At 37.0% G+C, this 21,118-nt stretch overlaps 1 protein-coding gene across 32 annotated transcripts in view; it reads left to right on the plus strand.

The window, feature by feature from the left end:
* The window catches only part of Nrxn3 (neurexin 3), a 1,604,379-nt gene that overhangs the window by 805,514 nt on the left and 777,747 nt on the right, over positions 1–21,118 (plus strand). For all 32 annotated transcript variants that reach the window (XM_029484652.1, XM_021179711.2, XM_029484636.1 and 29 more), the window contains one exon: positions 2,960–3,079. In XM_029484652.1, the coding sequence (XP_029340512.1) occupies positions 2,960–3,079 (120 nt within the window). The remainder of the gene's footprint in view (positions 1–2,959; positions 3,080–21,118) is intronic.

Below are 21,118 nucleotides of genomic sequence, written 5' to 3' on the forward strand. Positions count from 1 at the left end.
AGAAGAGAAGAGAAGAGAAGAGAAGAGAAGAGAAGAGAAGAGAAGAGAAGAGAAGAGAAGAGAAGAGAAGAGAAGAGAAGAGAAGAGAAGAGAAAACACCTGGAGAGCCTGTTACAACTCAGCTTCCTGATCTAGCCCCCAAGCAGTAGGACTACCTGGGGCCTGGAGATGTACTTGGCTCACAAGCTTTGGGATGATGCTCATGTCATAAGACAGTGATAACAGTCTGAATATCAGCATGTTAGAGAGGTGGGAAGGATACTGGTACACAGTGATCTGGGGACAGCTGGTAGGTAGTGTAACAGGGATAGGAGGCGGGAGACTTGCGATGAAAACCTTGAAATGAGCTCCATGTTTAGTTGTGAACTGATGTGAAGTCATTGAACATACAGCTGGATAGTGATAATGCAGCAGTCATGGTGTTTACCCTTATGGGATAAGGAATAGCTTAGAAGAATTTGGAAATGATCTGTAATTCCCTCTCTGACTCCTGAGCAACCTTTTAATAGATAAGACATAGTCTGTTCTCTTTGCAGACTAAAGTCTCTCTTTATCATTAAGGATTTAAAAGTATGAGATAAAGGAAACTCATGAATCTAGCAGTTCATGTCAGCTAGTCACATATGAAAGCAGTTTGTTTGAATGCATGTATTCCTAATGCAGAAAGAACCTCCCCAAAGCAAAATACATGACTTCTAAAAAGTGTGCACCAACTAGTCTTTTAATAAAAAGTAGTTTAAAACAGATACATAAAAAGCAGAAGATAGTAGAATGCATAATAAAATGCAAATTGTCACATAGAGACATTAATGCTGCAGATAATAAGTGTGTAGCCACCAAGAAGGAGAAGAATCCTGCATGTAGTTATTGAAGAATGTTTGATCTGGGGGCGATGTGCAGACTGGTCTTTAAAAATGGCTAAGCTATGGCCGTTAGAGGGGAGGAGAATGACTTTTCTCCAGCTTCAGTAACCATGCAAAGAATTGCTGTGTTTTCTCAAAGTTTCTGCCTTTCAAGGGGAAGCCTTCCATGTGTTTCTGATTCTTGAGCACAGTTGAATTACTAGTCCATTGTCTGGTGAGAGCTGTTTGGCTAGGGAGCCCTGTGGATTTCTCAGACACTTTTATCCTTTGAAAGAAGCTGTCCTGATTTGCCATTGTTAATGAAACTTGCAGGACACAATGCTCAAGTTTAAGACCCACTGAGAACATGACCATGTACCTCCTTTCATCTCCACATGGGGGAACCACACAGCAAATAGGAGCTGCAGAAGCCCAGCAGTGGCGCTGTTCCCTCAGTGTTAGTAATTGGCTTGAACTTTCTTATGTCATATCCTAATAGCTTTGTCTCATGATTGATGGCTTGCTCTGCTTCCACCCTTCATGAATAAATACAAAATGTCTTGCCACCTAGAAGTTGAACTCTCTCTCTTGTAGTTTATCTATCTTGAACACCCTGCCTGGTCACATTTAGTATTCTGTGCCTGTGTGAAGCTTAGCTTGGAAAATGCAAAAGATGCAGTAATAATAAATATTTTTTAAATAAATAAATATATTTTCTTCACTCTGTCAAGTGCTTTTATGCATTGATTCGTAACTAATACATTGGTTGAGCCATAGTAGCCATCTCCTTTGCTGAGAATCTTGGGGAATCTGGACTAATCCTGAATTTTACACTATTTTCTTTGTTCGCTCAGATATTATTATTGATATTTACCCCTAGGCCAAAGTATAACTTAAGAATGAAAAGAGAATGGTTAAACATTGGTTTCAGACTAACTAAAAAGAATGATATTAATGGCTGTCTATAGGGATGAGATTGCAAATCTTGTATAATATTCTTTTTTACTCCCGTCTGGAAAACAAATAGATTCCTAGAATGGCTTGGAAGTGGATATACTGGCTTATAAATTATGTACATGTACCACTATATTTAGATAGAATTAGGTAAAGACACATAAAAATAGAAATGATAATGAAAGAAAATTACCCAGGATTTACTAGTTTCTCCTTATAACAAAATAATTCTCTTGCATCTTCTGATCTAGAAACACCCCAGGGGCGGGCACAACTTATCATGTATATTAAATCTCTAAATAACAGTGTGGCATAGTGGGGTAGCTTTCAACGTATGGGCTACATTAGAATTTTTGAAGGTTATGCAGATGTATTTCTGTCTCCTTCAAAGTTTCCAGTTCAACAGATTAAGGGTGGGCTCCAAGAATTTGTAGTTCTACTAATACTCAGATGACTGTTCTAAAGACTGCACTCTGGAAATCTCTGGTGAACAGGTAGTCTCCATATTTATCTCTCTAAAATAGGCATTAGCGTTCCTAGAGAAATTTGGGGCCTTGGGTAAATTGGTTTAATGCTATAAATCTATGGAATGGAGTTTAATCATAATTACCTATTTGAGCTTCTCGGGGGACTTAATAACACAATTTACATAAATTGTTTAGCACCTATAGGACACAGCACACTTGAGCTAATTTTCCCACCTTCTCCTTTCTACTTATAATTGTAGCATTACAGAATGGACTTAGGGGCCTTTAGTTTTGGAATAAAACATTGTACATTATTTCTTTAAAATTATGAGAATAATTTTTTCTACTTTAGCATTATTCAAGTACAAATCCATGCTCCAAATAAGGTGTCTTTCTTGTTGGATGTTAGAACATGAAACTTTTAATGCAAAGTCTACCTAAAGGAGAACATGTGTTCAGCCCTCTCCCTTTTCTGTGTAATTATTGCTGGTGTGTGGCCAACTATGTATTTCTGTCATACTTGGTATATACTGAATTCTGTTGCATGTGATGGAGTTGATATTTTTGATGGTTGTATTTTTGAATGTGTTGGGGCATGATGGTGGTAGATTTAGGTGATGTCTTAGTTGATTATTTTTTAATGTTTGTTTTATTCTTCTTTCTCACCCCACACCCTCCACTTTTGTGCACTACCAGGACCCAGTACAACCTGTCAGGAGGATTCATGTGCCAACCAGGGAGTTTGCATGCAGCAGTGGGAAGGCTTCACCTGTGACTGCTCCATGACATCATATTCTGGAAACCAGTGCAATGACCGTGAGTGCACACTTTTTGTACTAGGGATAATTTCAAGTGGCTCTGAGAAATCTTAAGGGGGAATGTAGAAAATAATGGTGTACATAACTGCCCTTCATATATAAAAATGTATAATTATTAAGTATGACTCACACAGTATATTTAGTTTATGTTGAAAGTGCCTATGATTACTACTTTGTTCTTTTAGTGGTGCAGCAGGTACATTGATTGATTTAGGTCTAAGAAAGGCCTGGTTTCATGGATGTGACCCAATGCTTCTACTGAAGATGTTTCAGTATCTTGAGTATCTATCACTTGTCACCTTGTTCCCCTACCTTGCTATTGTAGCATTTTCCTAACCATGGCCCTTTTCATGATAATCAAATGCTTGAGACTTGTCAAAAGAACCTGACTAACCTGCCTTAGATGGCCCTTCTGGTTATCTGATCTTTCTAAACACAGCCTTCATAGTAGATGTGAATATCAGAATCTAAACTCATTAAAATATTTGGTTATAAAACAAGTACATAAGCTTAGTGGATTGAAAAGTGAAGTCATATTGAGGAGTACTCACAAGGGCTATCTATCTATATATCTATCTACCTATCTGCTCCAAATGAGGTGTCTAGTTACTTTTACTTGATTCCTTTTTAATCAGAGTTTACCATGTGCATAGGCATTTCTTGCCGTTTCCATTTCAATTTGGGTTTTTTGGTGTTTTAAAATATTTTCTGGAGGAAAATATTGTGTGCTAGGATACCTGCAGAAGGGCTTGGAATCAATCACTTTTGCTCGGTACTTCAGTGTTGCTGAGACTCTGGTGTCCATATGTATGATTTAGAAAAGCTATTCTACTCTGAAACAGACAGTTATGGGTGAGTCCAGTACCCAGGGGAATTGTGCTATCTGCTTTTTCTTTTCCCTCCAATTTGTCTGTGAAAGACTCACTAGGACCCATTTGTCTCCTCTCACTGGCGGCATAATGCCTCTTTATCCTCACGAGCTTATTCCCAATACGCATACATCCAACAGTAGGTAGGGAAAAATGGCCAGAAAGAGACTACACACAGAAGAGGCAAAACGGTAAGTTTCTCTAATGATCATCAGTGTCCACAACCTGCCGAAGGTATGTATAGATTTTTCTGTCATTGATTTGTTGATTTGTCATATGGGTCAAGTGTTTTCAGGTAAAGATTAACCAAGTCTCTTTCTAGGTTTCTATGATTTGTTTCTGTTTTTCCCCAGAGAAAATTATTTTTGAATGTAACTTGGGCAATTTGTTAGTGTCTAATGAAGCATTTGGACCAGAATTGGTAAAATGTTATTGCTTTTTGTGATATGAGTTTCAAAGCGTGAGTACTTGGAGAAATGTATTTTAGATGTTATATTATTAACAACATTCTTGTATCTTTTGCTCATAGAAGACTTAAGAAAGCAAACCACTCACACATTCTATTTGGCTTGCCTTCTTTGGAAGAGTGTACAAGGACTTTTGTTACCGGGTGGTGGTATGTAAATTAAGCACATAGAATTTTTATAACTGAGCAAGAAAAGTACATAGAAGTCAGATGCATTCATTGGATATGACTATGAAGTTTTAACAAAAGGCAGGCAAATATGTCAAAATACAAGGTTGACTAAAAGTATTACAATGTGTATCCCTTTATCCAATGTTTGCCATCTGAATTACTTTCAGGATCTTCTCTTTAGGATTAGCATCAGAGCCAGTTTTCTGTGCCTAGAACCAAACTCACTACTTTATCTTATAAACCATTGTTTTCTATATTGAACTTGGCGCTTTGAGTTGTAATTTGCTATTTCATTGCATAAACACTCTTAAAGCGAAACTTACTATCTGTTATTCTGTGCCCCTTTTATGATAATAAATTCATGAACCTTAGTCAATTTGAGAAGTAGAGAGAGTATTATCGTTTGTGTCACCAGAAGACTTCAATAAACTCATGTATTGTATAAACAAAGCTAGGGCTTTGTTGGGGAGGGTTCACAAGAGAAAGAAAGGATAAAATGAGTTATAATAAAAAAGATGGGAAGGATAAAAATATAAAAAAGAGCTAGATTCAGATTATATATAGAAGACCATAGAGTCCCTTAAATAAATTGCTTGGGTAACCTACATGTTGCAAGAAGCCCAAAGTAAGGCCTTTACTTAATTTTTGGAAAGTGGGTATTCTGTAGAATATTTTCTTTATTATGTATCTATGTATCTATCTATTTTATCTATTATTTATCTTCTATTATCTATCTATCTATCATCTACCTATTAATATCATCTATCATCTATCTGTTATCTATGTATTATCTATCATCTATATATCTTTTTATTCTTACCTATAATCTATCATCTATCTATCTATCTATCTATCTATCTATCTATCTATCTATCTATCTATCTATCATCTTCTATGTATCTATCTCAAGCTTTTTATCTATTATTTATCTTCCATAATCTATCTGTTTTCTATCTATTATATATGTATCTATCTATTATCTATCAGTCATACATCTTTCTAATTTCTATATATCCTCTATGTATCTATTTATCTATGTATTCATCTCTATATCTATTTATCTATCATTTATCCATCTACCCACCTATTTATCTACTTAAAATAAATTATATTTCTTGCAATGCCACTATGATGAATTTGCTGGATATGAAATCCAATGACAAAAAAAACACTTGATAAAGGGGTGAGTTTGCATCTGATATGTTATTTTCCATGAGCCTTGATGAAACAGATTGATCCTTAATTAATGGAAAGGAACACATGTCAGTTTATTACTGTATGCTTGAGGATAGCAACTTGATCCACAGGGAGATAGCTAAGTTTCATATTTCCTAAAATAGATATATATCTGATAATATCCAAGTGACTTTTAAAGCTTTATATAAAGGAATAAATGTCTGAGTTTTGGGTCATTTATTGTAATGTCAGTTCTAACAGTAATGAACTCTGCATATTCATCAAAGTTGTTTTTGCTGTATAATTTTGAGATGCTGCCACACTGATACTGCTTCCAGAAGTATGATGTACATTTAAACCCTTGATTTCTGGTTTGATAGAGCAAGCCTCAGTGGCTTTCATTTTCATTCCATTATCCTTTGTGTTTGCATGTTGGGTTGATGAGTGTGGTGGCGTGAATATCAACTCATAACGATTTGAGCATTGTTAAAGTGTGACACATTTTCAGGAGCTGATTACTGTGTGTAAGAGTGGCTCCCTTGTGTGGGATAGAAAAAGAAATCACGTGATGAGAAATTCGGGTATAATTGATTTACCAACAGCTACACACAGCTTAAGATATGACCTTCCACTGCTTTATGGAAAGGTAAAATCATAAGGAGCTCTTTCTCTGAAGTCAGCCTTTGGGACTGTTTTGATACTATCAGAAGCAATTTAGAGTTAATGAAGGATTTTATGGAAAGACAGAGACATTTACTAAGTAACACTTCTCTGAAGACAGTCTTTAGCTCCTCTAAAATGTCAAACCCAAGAGGCTGACTTCTCTCCATGCGTCAGTACCATTTGAAGCCCAGCTGATAACAATTCTACTTGAGGATACAGTTAAGGAACAACAAAAGAAATGAAACTTAGTAACATAGTCTTCTTAATATAATAGTTTGGGGATTTAATACATGCATACGGTGGATTTTGATCATATTCATGCCCAACTTCTTCCTCTAACTCGTCCTCTAACTTTATCTATAAACCCTCTCAACTTTGCACCCTCTTTTCACTTATAGTTCAGTGTGTTTAGTTTGTGCTGCCCATGTATTTTATTATATGTTAGATATGGACCCATCCATTAGAGTGTGCTTGTAGTATTGCTAATATTCCAGGGGACTGACCCATAAAGAAAACAGATCCTCTCTCCCCTAGCAGCCATCACTGCCAATGGCTTCCCAGCTACGGATAGGCACTTATGAGTCACTCTTCTCTTCCTGCTAAACACAGTGGTTCTTACAGAACCGTTTTCACACACACACACACACACACACACACACACACACACATATATATATAATTTTAAGCCAGGAGCCTGGGAAATTCTAGCAAGCTTTCATCATGATACTGTCAGGAGAATCTAGAATCCTTTACTTTTACCACAGTCTATGGCAGTACAACTCCCATTGGAGGCTGCCCATTCACTTCTCTCTTCCACATTGCACAAAATCCATTTTCTCCATGTAGCTATAGAAACTGTCTTGTCTAGGAGCTTCATGAAAACATCTCTTTCAAACATTTCCCCTCTCCCTTTTACTGTGTTCTTACCATGGACCATGTTTGTAACATTTGGAGTTGCAGACAATTCTCAGATTTCATTATTACTTTTGGGCTCTGGAGATGCACATGTAGGATAACCCAGGCATACAAGCCCTGAGCACACATTGGTTGCCTGGCTTTAGGAATGAGGCACTTGTATTGGCTTTGTGGGATGAGAAGGGAATTAATGTGGGGCCTCGGGTGCCCTCAGCAGACAACTCTCCTGTGCTGTACTCTTAACTGTACATTGCAGGCTTCTTGGTGGAGAAATTGCTGGGTTCACACTGGCATGTGATAATAGATGTTCTTTGAGTTCAACAAATCAATAGTGAGCAGCTGTGGATCGTGCAGATCGTGGAGTGTGAAGCACCTTTCTAGACAGTTTTCTGCAGGAGTAGCTGTTAAGCTGTGCTGCTGGTCATTGATTGGCCTTTTGCTTTTTATTTATTGTGTTGGTCTATTTATTTTTTTAATGTCTGTTGGTGTATTGATTAAAATTGTTAAAAAAAAAACCAAACACTTCCCATCTAGGCTTTAGGAAAAACCAGCAATATCTACATTATTTCCTATGCAAACAAATGGGTAGATGTATGTATATTAATTTTGTCTCTAGGCTTTATATGCATAAGTATCATACTCGTATAGTGCATTTATGTGTTTGGGTATGTGTTTCCAGGCATCTGTATTGCCTTCTGTCCATCCCCAATAAGCCTTATTTGAGTTTACTTGTAAGTTAATTACTTGATGTCCAGAGTATCCCTCATCTTTTATTAACTAGACACATATTCCCTATTCACAGACATGGTCACGAATAAGCCATGAGTCTCATGGGGGAGATACATATCAAAGTATTTCAGTAGAAAAGAAATGAGCACTTTATGGTCAGGAATCATAAAGTAAAGACCCCTGGGTAGAGGTATCTTACTAACCATAAATGCCATGAGCAGCTGCTCTTAGGGACATTTCCATTGAAGAATACACCTGAAAAATGTGTAAGTGTCTAGTAGGCAAATATGGTGCAGAAGAGGAGAGCCACAAAGGAAAAAGAACATTCTATCCAGCAAGTGGGATCAGCTGCCACTCACCATTTACAGGGGACACATTGTCAGAAATGCTTTTCTAAACATTATATTGTTAAGGGCACACAACTTTCAACTGTATTCTTTGATTTATTTGATTACTTTTGCATCTTATGTACTTTAAATTTTTAAATGGGTCTATTGCATTTTCTTTCTTTTTTAAATTGGGTATTTATTTCATTTACATTCCCAATGCTATCCCAAAAGTCACCCACACCCTCACCCACCCACTCTCCCGCCCACCCACTCCCACTTTTGGCCCTGGCGTTCCCCTGTACTGAGGCATATAAAGTTTGCAAGACCAATGGGCCTCTCTTTCCACTGATGGCTGATTCATATGCAGCTAGAGACACGAGCTCCGGTGGGTACTGATTAGTTCATATTGTTGTTCCACCTATAGGATTGCAGATCCCTTTAGCTCCTTGGGTACTTTCTCAAGCTCCTCCATTGGGGGCCCTGTGATCCATCCGATAGCTGACTGTGAGCATCCACTTCTGTGTTTGCTAGGCCCCAGCATAGTCCCACAAGAGACAGCTATATCAGGATCCTTCAGCAAAATCTTGCTAGTGTATGCAATGGTGTCAACGTTTGGAAGCTGATTATGGGATGGATCCCCGGTGATGGCAGTCTTTAGATGGTCCATCCTTTCGTCACAGCTCCAAACTTTGTCTCTGTAACTCCTTCCATGCATTTTCTAATCACTCTTATTAGAACCCAAATTATAGTTCTTGATGAATCCTATTTCCCCTTTAATCTATTATTCTGCCTTAGATGTATAGTACCTGAATCTTGACTAATGTCACTGAATTATTAATGAACATTGATCTTGAAAATTTATTTGTAATAAGCTAAAATTTGAAGATGCCCATTCATCTGTTTAACTTATTATAAAGGGTACACAGCCATTAGCTAATTTGCTTTAGAGTAAAACTGACTTGAATGCCAGTCATGTCTCTGACACTGTGAAGTTTAATTGTTCATTTAGCTTTTTGAAACATTGGTTTAAATAGACCTAATAATTAGAGGCATGGTGGTAGATTTATTATTATACTAATAAGATATTTGACATTAGTTAAGTCCTTATCATATTCTACCCTAGGTCACTGATGAAGATGCCTTTATTTCTTTAAACACCCCAAGTCCTTAAGAATAGGACATCATTTCTTGACTGTGACACAGAGAAGACGTAGGAAGCAACTGAATGGATTCTTGAATCCAAGACCGCTTGATATAGAAGATCACATTCTCATTAGTTTTGATTTTATGTGGTAATTATTAGACATAATAAAAGCTGAAAATGTGCATTAATTATTGGGCAAAGGTGCTTAATTCCATGTGAACACATCTTCATGCCCAACAAAATTATCTAACACGAAGAATGGGCCCTTTCTTGTAGTTTTACTGTCTTCTGAAATTCTGAACCTTGTAAGAGTTTCTGACTTAACATCCAGGTGAGGCATTTGGAATTAGAATTTTTTAAGTTATTGTGGGATGAGAAGTGTTCTCCATAGCCCCAACTATTTATACTCACGTTCTTTAGATTAGATGATTTCCATGTTATCTTACTACACGATGTCTGTGTGAATTTTATGTGTATGACTATCATCATGACAGAGGTACATGTGTCCATGTGAAATCCAGAGGGTGATTACCCTGTGTATTACTCTACTGTTCTCCACTTTTAGTTTTTGAGACAGGGTCCTTTACTGAACCTGGAGCTCACAATTTTGGTTAGAGTGGCTGCCCGGGAAGTTCAATGGATCCTTGTGTATCTGCTCACCTGAAGCTAGGATGATAGGGATGTACTACCATGTCTGGATTGTTATGTGGATATTGGTGTTCTGAACTCAGGCCTTCATGTTTTCATGGCAAGCACATTGCCATCTGAGCCATCTCCTCAGCTCCAACTTACCTTAACTATGAAGCATAGTGGAACAGACACTGGTGTGGCTTGGGGAGGTCTGTAGTATTTATACCTTGACACTCTGTGCCTATGCTACCTTGGAAAAATTAATTTCTGAATGGCTCCAAGAAACAAGTGTTGACAGGTCAGACCTTATAAGACTATAATAAATTGAGTCATGTGTGGAGTTGAGAGACAGCACATGTAATAGCACTCCTAGAACTATTAGCTATTCTTTAAAAATTTAAAAATGCAACTCATACAGACATAATTGTCATAAAGATAAATACAATGCCTGTGTGAAAATAAAATGAATATGCACCAAATTTGTTCAACTTCAGAACACAGGAAACAACATGATAAAAGTGTAAATCACAAATTGTTAAGTGAATATTTGAAGAACTAGAGATTGATAGGCATTCAAAAGCCTAAGAGTACAAACTTAAGAGACTAATAATGATGAAAGAACAATGGCTTTTTAAAATATCTCCTAAGTTATTATTGTGCTTCTCACTGAGCATATGCATATCCAGTGAATGGAAATCAGCAGGCCATCTCATGGAATCTGATTCCTGCCGCCAAAATAAAGAAAAAACATCGGTGTTAGATGCAACTACATTTTCCCATGGATGTAAAGACTTTGTATGGGTCTGTTAAACAGTGTCCTTAAATCTCCTTTAAAGGCATATATTCCTCTTGTTGTTTTCATAATTTTGTACAATTTATGACCAAGATTGCTATTTCTTATGTATTCAAGTTTGAGTCCCTTATTTGGATATTTCTCTTGCTCAGTTATCTTGTACTAAAACACTTCGCCATGCCAATCATTGCACTCAGTTTGTTTTCTACTTTTTTCCACTCTAACCTTACAACAGCCATTGAAAATAGGAGCTGCTGTGATCCAGTTAGTTTAAAGAAAGACCAAGATGCATGGCATCAAATGATTTGCTCAAACTGAAGAATCTGTTAGAGGAAAGGACAAAGATATCGACTTCGGTTTAACTCTAACTATGGGGTCTTCCCTAACAATGTCTTCTGGATTTGTCCGTGGAAACTTCTTTATGAGGGTACTTTGGAATGCACAGGGCTTTAGGCTTACATTGGCTACACTAATTAACTATATTTGTTAATATTAGCAACAATTAGTGCTACATTGTTATTTGGGGGAGGGATATGTATCTGTATATGCATATGTGTATACATATGTGTGTATATATGTGTATGTGTATATGCATATGATATATATGTATATATTTACTTTATTAGTTTTAAATAAGAACATCCTCAGGACTGATTTTCTCAGGTAACAAGACCAGAATTTTCAAATGATTGTCATTCTACACATTCAATAGCTGTAGGCAAGCAGTGACTAACAATGGAGATGTTGGAAAGGCTTAGGGGAACCACAAGGAACCATAAAGATAAGATTTGGAATGTAAGGCAGATACAAGATAAGATCTGGAATGCAAGGCAGATACAAGAGAAGCATGATTGAGTAAACAGTTGCAAAGTTAATACCCAAAGTCACATTCTTGAATCCGTTATCTATTATTGTTCTCACAGACCTTAAGGTCTTAAGGAGTTCAGAGAATTCCAGAGCAGCCCAAGAAACTTTTAGGTCAAGAACATAAGAGTAGACATGCTTAGGAACAGTTCTATGGATAAAGGTTTTAAATTGTATTTTGTTGCCCATGACAATCACATTTGCATACAGTTTACCTTGTATCAGGGGGTGTGGAGTATTCTCTATGTAAAATGACAACTGATACTAATACACATGCAATAGCAGAGGCAACAGGAGTCAGGGTTGCTTGTACTTTCTATATCATGTAGCCTTCCATAAAAATGAGTAGAGAGTCAGGCAAAGCATTCCTTTTTACAAAGTCCAAATGACAATTGCATATAGAGCTTAAAGAGAAATACTCTTCGTGGTACAGGGGCTTAAAGTTTGTCCATGGTTATTATGAGTTGTTGGAAGTTGTGGCCTCAGTAATTTTATTTCTGTCATCTCCAGCATGATGTACTTGTATGCATTTTGATTAAGCTACTTGTTGACAGTGCTGACAATGATCTTCTGAAAGCCTGTTGGTTCACAGAAGATAATTTTATATTGCCTTGTTAGGTACAGGTCTCATACTGGTACAATTTTAATGTGTCTTTTCACGACTCATATTCCTACACTTATTTTTACATTCAATGGTAAAATTATATATGTATACAAACTACTTTGTCTTGTCTTGTACAGTAGAGCTACCAAATATAATTTCATTCTATTCTCTCATCTTTCTTTAGTATTCTTTCCTTCTTTTAAAGTTAGGAAACTCTTTTTTTGGTTGAGGTAATATTTGTGTCAGCAAAATGCATGGACCATACATATATAATACCAATCAGCACACCCATGGAACCAACACCCCAGTTATCTGTGAAGTTTCATCTTTTCAGAGATTTCCCTTGTACTCTTCCAGTTAGATAGTCTCATTCTGCTCCCAAGCTTTCAGCCTTTGAATTGGTATCAGCATACATTTTCCACCTATTTTTGAGAAGATGTAATTTGAAGCTTGTAGTCTGTGATCTTTCCTGTGTGTTTTCTTTAGTTCTGTGTGATCCTTCAGAGTCTCTCCTAACTGTTAGCCACAACTCATCTATAGGAAGCAGCTGGATTCCATCTTAGGACCCCATCTCTGCTTTACTGCACAGAAATTTCCTTAGGAAAGTAAGCTGGGAGCAACCTTACAGCTCAGTTTCTTCCTCTCTTGTCTTTATGGCAAACAGGTTTAGTGTGATGTCAGGAGGCTCACAGCACATTATTTTTTCTGTTGTCTTTTTCCTGGTTCTACTGAATCAATTTTTGAGATCCAAGCTGTTGTTTCATTTAGTTGCAAGTAGAGGCTAAGGTTTGTTTGTTTTGCTTTTTTCCCCATTCTGCCTTACTTCATCTTTGTAAGGTGGGACAAAGTAGAAGATGGGGAGGGGAATATAACCTGCAATATGCTGTGCTTTAAGCCACAAAACCTCAGAATAATTTCAAGCTTCCCATCAGCACCAGCGGGTGGTGTGGCATGACCTGAGACCCAATTGATTTTTCTATTGGAAAACACTCCAATTCCAGTTATAGGCATTCTGATATCAAAGAACCCTCTGCAGCTAAAGAAAATGCTCTAAGAAGCTGCACAAAGCCAGTTAAATCCTTGCAAATCTGTCTCCATCCAGAGTTTCTCCATCTGAGTTTCTGTTCTGAGGTCCCTATAGCTTTTTCCTTCCAGTCCTCCAATAATACTTGATTAAGCTCAGTGGGTGCAAGGATGGATTTGGCTTCAGCAACTGGTCACTTTTATTCTTTGTTTTATTTAAATTATGGTTTGTTTTCTTCTCTATGTTTATCTTGAGGGTCTTTGCCACCTGGTCAATGTCACTTTGCCAAATGAGATTATAAAATGTTTTCAAACAGAGAATTCAGAGACATCAGCAAAAGTGGATATGTTGTGGTTCCTGTGTTTCATCCATTGATTTCTCTCAGTTTGATCACCAGGTATGAGTCCATTCACAGTATCTTCTACAAGCCTACAACAAAAGAGATCGTGCTTTGGCAGTGCCTTTTAGTATTAATTACATTTTTCTTTACTAATAATGTTGTACAGGTCAACTCTCAAAAGCCTGGAAAAAATACACTTTTAAAAAAGCAATACTTAAAAAATATATAATTTCTTTTATCAGTTTGACCTTGCTTAGAATATACATTGTCAAGCACATAATAGATACTCAGAACCATTTGTTGACTGGGTGACTGAGCCTTGTGTATTTCTGAGGTCCGGGTTGAGCAAAGGTCCCAGTGTTCTTTTTATGAAACAAAGAGTGTTTCCACCATGACTGGGTATGTTCTTGCCAGAAGGAGTGCATCTAGGCATGCAAGAGTCATAATGAGTATCTCAATATGTAATTTCGTTCTTCAGACAAAAATTGGAGATGTCAAGATGTTTTCATATTTTCCCCTTGTTCTCCTTCCCTCTCACAGAAAAACCTTTCAGTCCTTAAGCTGTTGTACACAGATATGTTTATATGCAAGTGGAATGTTTTTTGGGATAGTGGTTAAAGGGGCAGGGATCTTAGAGTACATATATGGAGAGAGCTTCATGGTTCCAAGTGTTCTGACTTTTTTCTTTCTGTGACATACACTGAGAATTCTTTCCTCTTATGAGATTGATTCTGATAGTCCTCTGGAAATCCACTGAGACAGTGGAACATTTCTATTTGAACAGTGTCAGCTTCTCCTGAGTTTTACGTTGAACAAACCGATAAGATGCAATTCAACAAGTTAGATGTTCTGTAGACTGAAATCACAGACCATAAAGGCTCGTTGATTCTTGCACACCTTGGCTATAAAAATTTTATGTCTCCACAGGACAATCCATCCAAATCTACCAAGACCTTTGTAACAGTGCCCGGATTCTGGGTAGGAAATGAGTATATCTGACTACAAGGCATCATTTCTTTGTTTTTTTGTTTTTTTGGTTTTGTGTGTGTGTGTGTGTATGTGTGTGTGTGTGTGTGTGTGTAGGGGAGTATAGAAATGTGCTGTTTTATTACAAATAGTCTCACAAAATGAAAATACCTCAAAAAAGGAAGCTAAGCTAAATAACTTCCACCTACAGAATTGAGGGAAGACAGGGCAATGTAAGTGTTTTCTGCTTGCCCAGGATGGGTGGAAAGGTATAAACAGAAGCAATCTAAAAATGGCTGATATTACCGAAGCCTGAAAAGGGGTCCCAGAAAACCCAGCATTTCTTGACAGTTCACAGGATGCACACAGTCCTTAGTGAAATCTAATTTTTTTTAAAAAAATTTCCAAGGTATTCTAACATGATGAGAGGCAAGTACACATTACAAACTCCTTGTAGGCTATCTTTTCTCTGATTTTTTTTATAATATAACTTCTCTATCCAAATACCTTTGCTTCTGAGATTTTCCTGGCACATACATGAACTTCTGATTGCCTCTCAGAAACTTGAAAGACTTGCATTTCCATAATTGTACAGCTATATGCCCATGTGTGTGTCACACACCAGGTATCTCCCTGCCTTCAAGGATACTTGGCAGCAAGCCTTATCCCATCTGAATTCTTGATATGTGAGGTATAATTTTATCTCTGAGAAAGGATTTAGGAAGGGAGATGTCAACTGGAATTTATTTATGCTTAAGCATAAGCCTTCTTTCGTCTCCGCTGACCTACAATTCCCAATTGGCCCCCGTATGCTGCCACTCAGGTATATCATAGAGTTAACTCTCACATCAGCACCTTGGTTCTGGGACTACTGGGAAAGATGTGCTGTCGGAAAGAAACAACTCTTAAGAAAATAATATGTATATAAAGAATGCACTGAAACAAATGAAGTTAGCTAGATACTCTCAGCTGTGTTAACGGCTTCATCCTAATTCCTATAAAACACCCCACATATTTCCAACATCTAACTTATTTAATTTGCATTTGGATTAATTTAGCATATTTTCTTATTATCTAACACTTAATGAACAGTAAACACAGCTATAACCGAATTTCACAGCTATTTCTCAGTGTGGGGTAGCATCTTACATTTAGTTATATTTGGTTTCCTAGGTAATCTGTGATTACAGCTAAATTTTCTAAATCTTGTCTCCTGTCACATAGAATATTTTGGTGGTGGATTCTTCATGCCTATGACAATGGAGGAAGGAGAACACTGCTTTGAAGTGATGACATCGTGAAAACCAACTAGTCAACAAAGGGTGCCTTAGGATAGTCTTCTCTGCTGTTCATTGTTGGTCTCCATGCTTTTATTTCTGAAACTCACCCTGTTTTCTAGTTCTTGGTAAATCATCCCCCCAAACCAATTATGAGTTTTACTGCTTTCATTCAAGGACAGCTAAGGGCCTCCTCTTTAATGTAGGACAGTCTCCACACTTGAATTTCAAGGTCTTCTATGATCTTTTAAAAACAGTCTTATCCCCTTTAATATTAATAGGCTGTTCTGTCCTCAGGGAAAGTCAGCTTCTTCACTGTCCCCAGCCTTGTTCTGTGGTCATTATACTCCATCACCTCACTGCTTTAGTCTTTCCCTTTCTCTGAACCCCAAGCACTCTGCACAAGTCTCCCCTACTCCCCTGAATCCTCTTACTTCTCACATCCTCATTGATCTCTCCTCCCATATCTACTGCAATTTTTGCCATAAATCTATAGCAGTTAGGCTGAGCATCCAAAGGGGACTTGTATGAATATGAGAGTGAAAAGATGGGACTTGAACCCTGCCTCCTTTCCTTCATAAAATATGGCCTTTGGACAGTCACAAGCTCAGGATATGTGTTGCTACCATGTGAATACACTTGGAAATAATAGAAGAAAATTAGAGTGTGACCTGCGAAAGCATCATTGCAAGGAGGCAGTGAGCATTATGTCCCATGTGTAGAACCTGTATTAAAGTGCCACCAACAAAGAAAATGTAGAAATCTGAGCAGACCAATCATCACTGTTTTCTGTTATCATAGTTCTGAGAGGCTCAGCTTTCCCACCCCTAACTCACTATCCTTTCCTCTAATGTTGAGACTGACTTGTTTGTGGAATTGTGTGAGTGGCATGGTTACTGGGATTGGGTTATTCAAAGAGCACTGATGTTCATAAATTCTAGTATGAAATGGAGACACATTCCCCAATGAGTCTGAACAATATGATAAAACAGGTTTTGGAGGACCCTACTTTCTTTTCTGCAGCTGTTTTAAATGACCTAATTCTTGTATAGTCTTCTAAACACATCCCAAAAGATTCTGGACCTTCAGTTATCTCATACATGATTTTTGGTCCTTGCTTAGACTATAGAATTATAACTGGTTAGTCAGTTTTTGGCTCTTGTCACTTGTAAGACTGAGGGGGCAAAAATCATAATCCTTGCTGACTATGCTATTGGCAGATCTTAATACATATTTATCTCTACAGATATTAACTTGTTAATAAGACCACACTCTTTAAGTCATGAACTTTGTCACCAACTTTGACTTCTACAGTGAATTATTGAATATGATAATTTTAGAGTCAACTCTTTCCAGACCTGAAAAGGTCCAGCAGGGCAAGACCATGTTTAATGTTCATCCATTTAGCCTTGAACATGAGTCCAGGAAGTGAAATGCCCATAGCTATATCTGTTAATCTCTATTTACAGTAAAATTTTTCACAGAAAGGGAAAAATACAGAAAAACAGAACTATGGGGTTTCTGACTTATTATCTCTATGTCTTAATGTGCTAATTGCTACCTGCCATGAGAAGATGCTTGCTTATTGACCTCCAGTGGGGTGTGATTGAACAGAAAGCCTTGTCTCAGGAACACTGTTGATACCTCTTGTCTTATCCAGGAGCTCTCCATAATGGGCTCAGCTGGGAACACTGGAGATTAAACCAAAACTTTAATCATGGTGATTTTGATAATCAGTTCCAATGAATAGAATGCTGCTATCTCTGTGGAGCCTATGAAATTGATAGTATCTGAGGAAGGGAAATATGATTTTGATTGCTCAATATGCTAGAGAGGGATTGAAGGAGAAATTTCAGCCATCTTAAGAACTGCCAATTTTAAGAATAACAGTATAATATAATGTTGATGTCTAGTTTGTCTTAAGAACTTAAGAATTTAAGTTGAATATGCAGATGATGAAATTTAAATTCATTATAGAGTGTCTTCATATGCGATTGTTTTTTCTTTATATGGTAAATTTATTAATTGGATGAAAATTCTTTTTGAGCCTTGAGTAGAATAGATTTATAGTATTTATTATGGTGACAAATATTTGATGCCACACAATGCTGCAAATAACTAAGGGATCAGCCTCATGTGGAATCTCTGTTAGTTTATGAAATAAATTTATTTTCTTAGTGTGAATGAAGCCCTGCATTGATTCAACAACCCATTGTGCTACAAATATCGCATCTCTAGGCAGTCTTCAATGGAGGATTTTTTTTTAACCTTTACTTTTGGTCTTAGAACTTGATTCTATAACCAATTCATCAGTAATGTTTGTTCTTCAGAATTGCCTATCTTTGATGACGCATTTTCTAAGCTCCTATATCAGTTTCTACCGATCTTCAAGATTTAAATTACATTGTAGAGTTTATTCAGTGGAATACTAACCTTATCTAGCATGTGCAAGGTGATGGATTTTATTCCCAGCAACAGTCCACCACACACACACACACACACACACACACACACACACACACACACACTCACACACACTACACATGTATGCATGCATATGCATATACACATGCATGAACACACACAAATACACACCCAAATACACTTTCTTTCTCTGAATAATAAATAAATAAATTAAAAGATACTCTCAATGGTCTACACATTTTTCCTTCCCCAACCCTTCCACCCTTTGCATTGTCCTGATTGATTTCATCTTTTGTGTTATATATATTCCTTATTTTCTGACAACCTAATTTCTTCTAACACTGAAGCCCTAGCAAAGAGACTTTCACTTGTTACCACGTCGTAAGTTCTCTTCTCTGTTCGCTTTTAGGCACTACACCACAACCTTCTATTCCTGTTGTTTTGAAGATTTTTTTTTATAAGTCTCCACATGCTATTTGGAGTTCCTAGTCAGTAATAGGAAAGACACTCTCATAATATTCTATAATCTTTGTTTTACGACCTGTCATCTCTTACCCAAAGTCAAGTCAACCCCCCTCATTGATTTGTAATCCCCTGCTTCATGGCTGAATGTCATGAATTTGCCACTTTGTCCCACTGCAAATCCATATTTTTTTAATGTCTTGAATTGTGTTTGCTTTTGTACCTACTCTGTCCTTTCCTCTAAATTCTGTCCTAGTTTTCTCCTGTTCCACAGTCATCTTGTTCTCTATTCTTTGCTTTGCTTATCATTTCTCCAGCAGGTGTCCTCTAATGTGAGCCTTTTTTCATATCTCCTACTGTCAAAATGTAGCTTCATATTCAAATACCATATATCTCCACAGCACAGCAATTAAGAGTCTTTAGGACTTTTCTCTAACACGGTGTTTCATTGTAAATCTTCTAGCACATTTTAACACCTGGAGAAAACATAACTTTTCCAAATGTGCCGAAACTTCTTTGGCTGTTGGACCCATGCTCTTCATTTGTTCACCTGTGAATGCTCAGTGGGCCTTGAACTCATGGGTAGTAGTGTAGTGTTTTCATGTTTGTTCAGAAATGGATTGTTTCTCCAATTTGGATCAGGAGTATTTGATTATTTTGATTCCAAATTGCTTTAGTATAGTGTCAGTCACCAAAAGTTTGGCTTCCTTGCTCACTTGTTTCAAGGACCTAGCTCTCTGTGAGGTACCTGTCACAAATGCCCATCTATTATTTTGTGTACATTGAATTCTATAGGGTCAGTAAAACTGCTTGTTTGCCCTTGTATTGCTGATACTTTATATAAAATCTGGCAGAGTGTGAATGTTAATGCAGTTCTCATAAATATATGCAATGTATCTGAAGCTTGATGGTGACGATTACACTTGCTACCATGACCTAGCAATGACAGACAAAATGTTTGAAATTATCAACTTGAAAATAGCAAATGGTCATTTTACCTCACAGTTTCAGAGGGTTTGGACCATGCTCAGTTGGCTGTGAAGCTTTGATAGTATAATGCACAGTACAGAACATTTGGTATAGATAGTTCTCAACATGTGGGTCATGACCCATTTTGGTTTGATATATCAGATACCCTGCATATGACATATTTACATCATGATTCATAACAGTAGCAAAATTAGTTATGGGTTGGCAATAAAATATTTTTATGTTTGGGGGGATCACCACATAAACAACTATATTAAAGGGTTGTGGCATTAGGAAAATTGAAAACAACTGATATAAAAGATCTTTCACTTTATGGTAGCCAGGAAACACAATAAAAGAAAGAGAAGGATCCCAGTGTCTTCTCCAAAGTCACAGCCCCCGTGATCTAATGTCCTTAATGTCCTTTCATGAATTTCCACCATTCACCACTTCTCAATAGAGTGTCAGGCAGACCACCAAATGCCAATGCTTAGAACTTCAGGGAACATCTAAGACCTGAACTGTAATAATGATAATAATGAGATATTAGTTTGGAAGCAAATAGGGGATTGATATAAATGCTATAATGAGCCATGCTAGGCAAAGTCATTAATTTGTTATGATTATTCATTATTTATATGATTATTACATATTTATACATATATATGTAACTATACACACACACATGTGTGTGTGTGTGTATGTAACTACCTCATTTATCTTACATTTTACATAGAAGTGCATTGTAAGGAAAATACTACATTTCCTAGGATTAGCTAATTAATAACGAAGGTCAACTTTGTCCGGATAGTGTTATATATAATTATGTCTTTCTATCTCCCATTTTCCTTATGACAGAAGGGAAGGGCCAGAAGGAACAGGCTTCTCTTATGTAAGGAGGGGCATGTTAAAGGGATACCCGAGTACTAGAAGAAAAAGGGGATTGGAGAGAAGCCTACAGCAAAATCACAATGCTATATACTAAAGTTTGTGATAAAGTTTTAATTCTTGTACTTAATTGTTCATGTTCTTTTCTAAGCAAATATATTTTTTTCCTCTAAAAATGACTTTATATTTAAATATTTCCTCTATCTTTCAAAGATCAAATCTATCTCGAGTTAGCCCACATAACCAGGGTAATGTGGGCTATCTGGTAACGATATGTACCATTTTTATAGACATGAGGTCCAGGGTATGCATTTCTTATTTTATCTTTATGTCT

Source organism: Mus caroli, chromosome 12, assembly GCF_900094665.2.
Source record: "Mus caroli chromosome 12, CAROLI_EIJ_v1.1, whole genome shotgun sequence".
NCBI lineage: Eukaryota > Metazoa > Chordata > Mammalia > Rodentia > Muridae > Mus > Mus caroli.